This window comes from Propithecus coquereli, unplaced genomic scaffold (assembly GCF_000956105.1).
Source record: "Propithecus coquereli isolate 6110/MARCELLA unplaced genomic scaffold, Pcoq_1.0 Scaffold322, whole genome shotgun sequence".
NCBI lineage: Eukaryota > Metazoa > Chordata > Mammalia > Primates > Indriidae > Propithecus > Propithecus coquereli.
Window position 1 is genome coordinate 1,046,204 of NW_012148864.1, and position 7,818 is coordinate 1,054,021.

The window sequence follows — 7,818 nt, forward strand, 5'->3', positions numbered from 1 at the left end:
ATATGAAAAGATAAACACTGTAATAATTCATGTGGTCCAAAATGGGCAAAAGCAAAAGACTAGCTTCCCCTCAAGATGAAAAATTTCAACTCTATGGAAAGGACGACAATACTAATTTTAAAAATTGTATGTATTTAGAAGCATTCAGAATGTCAACAAAACAGCTGCAACTTTTTTTTTTTTTTGCAATTACAGAGTGGTATTCAGTTAACAGAACAATTGTTTCGCATAAGCTGTATCAGGGCAAACTAAAGATAGAACAAACTACCATCCCTGTATATAACTAGTTATATAGCCTTGGTGACTCCCTTTTTTAGGGCATTGGGCTTTCCTTTAGCTTGGTTTGCAGCAATATCCTTCTCGTATTTTTCCTTCAGCTTCGCAGCCCCCTTTTCACAAGGCTGCTTGTTGTCCGCAGCAGTGTTAGTACACACCAGTTTCTTCGCAGCATCACTGACGGGTAGGCTGCGATGTTCTCCTTTGATTTGGGGGCGATACTCAGAACAGAACAAGAAAAAGGGCAAAGGAAGCATGTTGAGTGCATTGGGATTCCTGAACTTCTTTTTTGTTTCCCCTTTAGGAGGGATATATTTTCATTTCTCTTTCATGATGGGCTTTGTCCGTCTTTGCCACGTTTTCAAATTTTCCTTTCTCTGGAGCAGACGCGGCCTTCCACCTCTCTGAGCACTTCTTAAAAACCTCTGAGAAGTTGAATGAAGTGGGTGCTTCTTCTTGGGCTCCTCCTGACAAATTTGCACAAAGAATGCCTGTGATGACATCTTGCCTCTTGGCTTCTTAGGATCTCCTCTGCCCGTGGTTAGTTATTTTTCCTCAGCAAGGCACAGAGTCGCGCAGTGCCCATCCGGCTCTCGCTTGCCCCAGAGTTATATCTCTGGAGCTCAATGTACTGCCAAGGCTGTGAGGGCAGGAGCCAGACCCGGACTCCTCACGCTCTCTGCTCAGTAATGTTACTCTCATTTTTTTTTTTTTTTTAATATGTGCCTTTTCTAAAATGACCAACTTAAGAGAGTGACTGCTCAGAATCACGAAAGATCAGAGCTGCATGTGTTCTTAGAAGGTGCCCTTCACTCTGTAGATGGTGACGCTAAGACTCGGGTTGGGGAAGGGCCTTGCTTAAGGTCACCAGCTAGAAGAAGGAACCAAGCTGGTACCAGAACCCAGGTTGTATCCACCGTCTGAGGTAATTCCACAGAAGTGCAACTGATTGGATACCAATGATCACTTTTCTCCAAGATACTTTTACAGCTGGAAAGAACCATTTCTTGTCTTACTTCTAGTAAGAGTCCTAGTCCTAGTCCTACTTCTAGTGCAAGTCCTTGGTTACTCGTACTAACACTTTATTAATTTCACGTGGCAGTTGATACTCCATCTCATGTGGGCCTTCGAGCTACTTCAGAGGTGAGTATTACCCCGTTCATCTTACGATGACAAAGAGGTCAGGATTATCGTGGCTTTCTTCCAAGAACACAAAAAGCAGTAACTGGCAGAATGGGGTTTACAATGTGAGCCTGATGGATGCTTTTTCTGCCACACCCAGCTGCCTGCTTCCTTTTTTAATGTTAATTTTTAATCAGATGAGTGATACAGAAACACTCTTGATGAAAAAATTAAAATGTTATAAAGCTAAATTCCCTTTTGACTGCCACTAGTCCCTTTCCTCTGATCATGGAGGTAACTGACACAATGGGTTTGGTGTCTATCCCACAAGATACTTCTCTATGCATTCACTTTCACATATCTGAGCCCACCAAAAAAAAAAAAAAATGCAAACTGTTTTATTTATTTATTTTCTAAGAGGTGTTTTATATTTTCTGCCTTCCTTTGAAATTTACCCTCTTCATCATTAATATGGCTTGGAATTTTCATTTTAATCATATAGGTCTCTCTAATGCTATTAATCTACATAGAATTCTGTGGAATAAATATGCCCCAGTGTAGCCATTTCCCATATATGCATTGTCCATTCCAGAGGCTGCAATAAACATTTGCACATAGGAGCCCTTGTGCACACATCTTGTTCTAGGGTGGGTAACAAACGTGAAGTTGCCAAGGCAGAGCTAGGACACATGCATATTGAATATCAATAGAAACTGCCCAATTGCCCCGCTGTGTGCCTGCACCAATTCACAGCCCCACTCCACTCCAGCGTACTCCAGAAGGCTAAGTCCTTTCCTAGGTCCCTTCCCAAAGTATCCTGGAGTCCCTTTTATTGACACCCTGGCCAACACCTGATATTATCAGCGTTCTAAGTTTTTTCTAAACTAGTGGGTGGAATTCATGGGCTGTTTGTGTTTCCTCATCTATGAATTGTCTATTATATCCTTTGCCAGTTTTTCTATTGGGTCCTCTCTTATTGAGTAGTAGGATACCTCCTTTAATACTATGATACTTGGGAACACAAACAGTTGAATCTCCAGTGGACTACTTCTTGCACATTTTTAAAATTAACTTACCAGACATTCACAGAAACAAGCTCAGATTTTAGTGGTTATTAGTTTTAGGTGCATGTGTGCTATGTTGCTCACAGGGCTGAGGGTGATGACAATGAATTTCTTATTTTTCTGTTGGGTTCACGGGGAGCAAAATGAATTTCCCACTGCGTTTATAATCTGCAAAACGTTTCTACTGTGGCAACATAAAGAGACTGAATTCAGTGAAGGCTGAAGGCTGGTCCACATTGGGAATGACCTTTCATCATAAGAGCTAACTGTGAAAAACCTGGGACACACATGATTTTGCTCACTATCTGGGTGACTCTTAGGACTCATGTCCATCTTCTCCTATAGAGAGGAATACCTCTCTTTAGGGCACCTTGGAGAAAACAATGAGCAAGTACCCAGGTACCCAAAGGGGAGCAGGCTGTGGTCTTCACAATCTGAGAGTTACAGCCTGCCTGGCTCTCACTGCACTAGCATTTTTTTTTTTTTGAGACAGAGTCTCACTCTTTTGCCCGGACTAGAGTGAGTGCCATGGCGTCAGCCTAGCTCACAGCAACCTCACACTCCTGGGCTCAAGCAATCCTTCTGCCTCAGCCTCCCAAGTAGCTGGGACTATAGGCATGCACCACCATGCCCGGCTAGTTTTTTCTATATATTTTTAGTTGTCCGATTAATTTCTTTCTATTTTTAGTAGAGACGGGGTCTCGCTCTTGCTCAGGCTGGTTTTGAACTCCTGAGCTCAAACAATCTGCCCGCCTTGGCCTCCCAGAGAGCTAGGATTACAGGCGTGAGCCACCGCGCCCGGCCCACACTAGCATTTTTGAGGGCAGGGGAGCAGTTTAGAACAATCACTGATGCTCAATTAAACATATGGGCTTGACATTTGCAGCAGCAAAAATGAAACATTTCTCAGGTTATTAGAGATGGAAGTCATTTTAGAAGAGCTTGTCCAGTGGTTCCCAAACACTGTTTGAGTTGTCAACTACATCAGAATGACCCACAGTGCTTAATCTGTGTACATATCCACAGACCTTGGCAGCAGAGATTCAAACTCAGGTTTGGGCAATAAAGTATTTTTAATCATGGTAATGAGCAGCCAAGGTTGGGAAACACTGATGCTTCCCTTTAGAAAGGGTGAAACAGTCCATCACACATAGCTGACATGGTAAACCCAAGCCTTACAGCATATTTGTATGTCACAGCTGCCATTCTATTACAGATGATTCATGTGGCCCCTTCTAGCCCTAACATTTAAAGAAACACATTCTGCTAAGTAAAAGAAGCCAGGCACAGAAAGAAAAATACTATATATGATATCACAAATCAATGGAATCTAAAAAAGTCAACCTCATAGAAACACAGAGTAGAAAGGTGGGTACCAGTGGCTGGGGCAACAGGGGAGGAATGGGGAAAGGGAAGATGTTGGTCAAATGGTACAAAGTTTCAGTTAGACAGGAGGACTAAATTTTAGTGATCTATTGCATTGCATGGTGACCACAGTTAATAATAATGTATTGCATAATTCAAAATTGCTGCAAGGATAGATTTTTACCCTTCTCACAGGAAAAATCGACCAGTTGGGGAGGCGATAGATATGTTAATTAGCTTGATTGAATCTTCTACACTGTACACACAGATTGAAACATCACACTGTACCCTATAAATATACACAATTATTTGCCCATTAAAAAAAATAATAGTTCACAAACTCAGCCTAACTTTATATTATCTCACAGCGAGAAAATGGTCCAGAGCAGGTAATCTCCAATTCCAGTACCGAAAGGTGAGAAGGACAATGGAATATAGGTTTATAGCGCAGCCTCGTGTCGTAGCACTCTATGGCGTGGGAGACCCATTTGGGGCATTCGAGTCAGTAGTGCACAATGTATATCAACTGAGACACAGCCGGCAGAGTGCTGCTTTTGGAGCACCTGTTTATACGAATTAGTGGAACTAGGTTACGGGGTCAGGATTTTTCATTTGAGAGCTTCTTGGTTACTGAACGGTACTCAAGATCAGAGTGTTTAAATCAGCAAAAAGATCTAGCGGTGGAGATGAGTTTAGAGACTCGAGTGGTCAGCCGTCTCCACTTGGGCGTAGAAGCATGTGGAGTTAGAAACTCAGCAGCACTGAAAGGCACATCAAGATTTATGCTAAAGAAACATATAGACTTCAAGGCCAGGCGTGGTGGCGCGTGCCTACAGTCACAGGGAGGCTGAGGAGGCTTGGGAGGCTGAGGCAGGAGGATCACTTGAGCCCAGGAGTTTGAGGTTGCTGTGAGCTGTGATGATGCCACTGCACTCTGGATCTGGCAACAGAGTGAGACTCTGTCTCAAAAACAAACAAACAAACAAACAAAAAAAAATATAAACTTTGACTCTCTTCATCTTCCTGGAAGCATCTATTTGCACAAGAACCATGTAGCGTACTAGAGAGATTTCAGTACCACACATCCTAGTTTTCTCATTTTTCCTCACAGCACCAGCCGCGTCCGAGATTGTTGTGACAGCGTATTTGGGTGAGCCCGTGACTTTGCCCTGTTTGTACTTGTCCTGGTCTCAGGACAGGAACAGCATGTGCTGGGGCAAAGGCCAGTGTCCCAACTCCAAATGCAACGAGGAGCTTATCCACACTGACGGGACGATGGTGATCTCCAGGAAGTCATCAAAATATCAGCTTCAGGGGAGTATCCGGAGAGGTGATGTCTCCTTGACCATCTTGAACCCCAGGGAAGGTGACAGCGGTGTGTACTGCTGCCGCATTGAGGTGCCCGGCTGGTTCAACGATGTAAAGAGGAACATTCGCCTGCAGCTGGAGAGAGGTGAGCACATGAAGAGGCCGGTGTCTGTGGAAGGAGACAGTCAGTGGTTAATGGGTTCAGTGGGTGGTGATGAAGAGGTTGTGGTTGCTTAAGCAGCGAGTGGGAAGATTGAATTTGAAATGAGGAGCCATGCTATGGGGTAGGCAGGTAAACTTAAATGCCCACGGCGGCCAAGAAAGCCACAGCAATGAGTGAGTGGAGGAAGGGGAAGGAACCAGTGAATTGCAGGGTCAATCTGAAGGGGGCACCTGCTACTTATTTAGGGGATGGTTGGCCTGCAAAAATTTGGGCCCAGTGTTTTTGGCTCTCTCAATTTTTACGTGAGCCATGTTTGAAAGGATGTCCTTGCTAGTAAATTGTCTAACATAAAAAAAAGAAAAAAATAATCACTGCACACAATGCCCCTTTGTTTGCTTAACCACCTGTGGCTTACCTTGTTTTCTTTACGAGTTTGTTTTACAGAACTTGAAAACAACTGAACAGACAGAAAAGGGCGCATAGCCCTCCTCTCCATCTGCCAGACCACATTCAGATAAAGCCAGCCTAGCAGAGAAGAGAAAAAACCCAACTGCCTCCCGTTATCATTTTGCAACAATAACTACTCTACCCTTTATAGCTGCAATAAAGAGCCCAAGCCACTCATCCTAGGGGCCAGCATTCCTTCTTTCTTTCATGTTGTGCCTTTCCTCCCTTGGAAAGTAAAATAAACTTCTTGCTTCAAAATTTGTCCTAATCTTTGAGTTGAGGCAGCCTGTGGAATGAGCCCCCCCTTCCTTAAAAATGTGGATTTTTGCATGTTGGCAGATTTTAAAATAATAAAAAAAAATGCTGAGTAAACGAACTAAAACGTGTCCATGGATTGGCTTCAGCCTGTAAGCCAATAGTTTGCTACTTCTGGCAGAGGAGAAAGGGCATGGGATTTGGAGGCAGTCATAGTAGTTTTCAGGTGCTCTTTTCTTCTGTTACTCAGTTGTTTTTGATGAAATTTGAAATACAGTGGGACTCCCAAAGATCTGAGCTGCATAGAATGAGCTGCATTGAGCCTATGGTTGAATAACGCTAACGATAATCAACTTTAGTGCTTGTCTGGAATGGAGCTTCTCAGAGTGTCCTCTGTATTCCACCTGCATCCCCGTCACCTGGAGGATTTGGGGCTCTATTCCTAACTAGATCAGCACCTGGGAAGGCAGGGTCTAGGTAGGGATATTCTTAAATTTCTCAGGTGACTATAATGCACTTCAGAATTTGAGAACAACTGATGTGAATGCCTCTAATTAGAGAACTTGCACACACATTAGTATATTAATTTTTTTTCGTAAAGCAACTTTATGAGATAGAAGGTATTGTTACAATTTTGGAGAAGAGGGAAATGAGGTTTGTTGAAGTTAAATGACTCTAACTCCAGTCTTTTTTTATCAAGTCTGGTATAACCAGCTATTCTTTTATAAAATAATCATTGACCTCAATACTCTACAGGATCATTTCCAAATCCATCCGGAACAAATGGTGTCTTTCTGGTCCATTAGAGTCAATGGAAATTTGGCATATTCCAGAGAAGGTGATATCTGTAGAATAAACTGTGGCTGATGAACCCAAATTCAGATGTTCAGGGGGTGAGTGGTGTTGGTACGAACCCATCTTGAATATCTGAAAGATACTACATTCTTACCCTAGATTTTATACTTTGGGCTCACTTTTCATGCAGTCATTCATGTACACATTTATGCCACGTTTTTGGAGCACCTATTATGTGCCAGTCAATGTGATAGCGTTGGATTTGTTGCAGAGAACAAAAGAAGTATCAGATTTCCCCCTCAGGGCACTTAAAGTATAGTGGGAGAAACAGACATTAAACAACAATAATAAAATAAACGCGTAGTTATGAAATGCAATAAAGGCTGTGAAGGTACAGTACGAGAGCATGTAACAGAAAAGCCTCGTTGTTATTGCCGAATCCGGGTGGTCTCCTTGCAGAAATGACCTTTGAGCTGAGGCAGGAAAGTTAAGCAGGAGTCGGCCTGGAGAAGCAGGAGAACAGGCAGCAGCGAGTGCTAATGTCCCCACAGCTGGAAGGTCCCCGGTGTGTTCCAGGATGTGTTCTAAGGGCTGCAGGAAGACCCGTTGGCTGGGAAAAGTGAGAAAAGGGAAGTGGAGACATGAAAATGGAAAGAAAGGCAGGGACAGGTCAGATGGAGGCCTGTGGGCCAAGGTGTGGAACTGGGTTCTTTATCTCAAGGTCAAGGAGATCCAAGTACAAGTTTTAAGCAGGCGATGGACACAGATTTGTCATTTTAAAAGATCAGAGGTGGGGGCAGGAAAAGCAACATTACTGGGCATTGCAATGGTCCAGGCCAGGGGACCGGGTGAGGGCAACAGAAATGGAGAGAAATGGACGGGTCCCAGATACATTTATGTTGTTTCCCTTTTCCCCCATCTCTGCTTGGTGCCAGGCCTATCTTTTGTTGGTTACAGCCACAACAACCACACGCAGAACAACAACACTTCGAACGACAACCACGCGCGAGACCACCACCTCTC

General features: G+C 43.5%; 1 protein-coding gene across 1 annotated transcript in view; it reads left to right on the forward strand.

Moving 5' to 3' along the window:
* TIMD4 (T-cell immunoglobulin and mucin domain containing 4) overlaps positions 1–7,818 on the forward strand; it is a 68,403-nt gene that overhangs the window by 3,642 nt on the left and 56,943 nt on the right. Inside the window, exons 2-3 of the mRNA XM_012650382.1 lie at positions 4,939–5,280; positions 7,753–7,800. Coding sequence (XP_012505836.1) covers positions 4,939–5,280; positions 7,753–7,800 — 390 coding nt within the window. The remainder of the gene's footprint in view (positions 1–4,938; positions 5,281–7,752; positions 7,801–7,818) is intronic.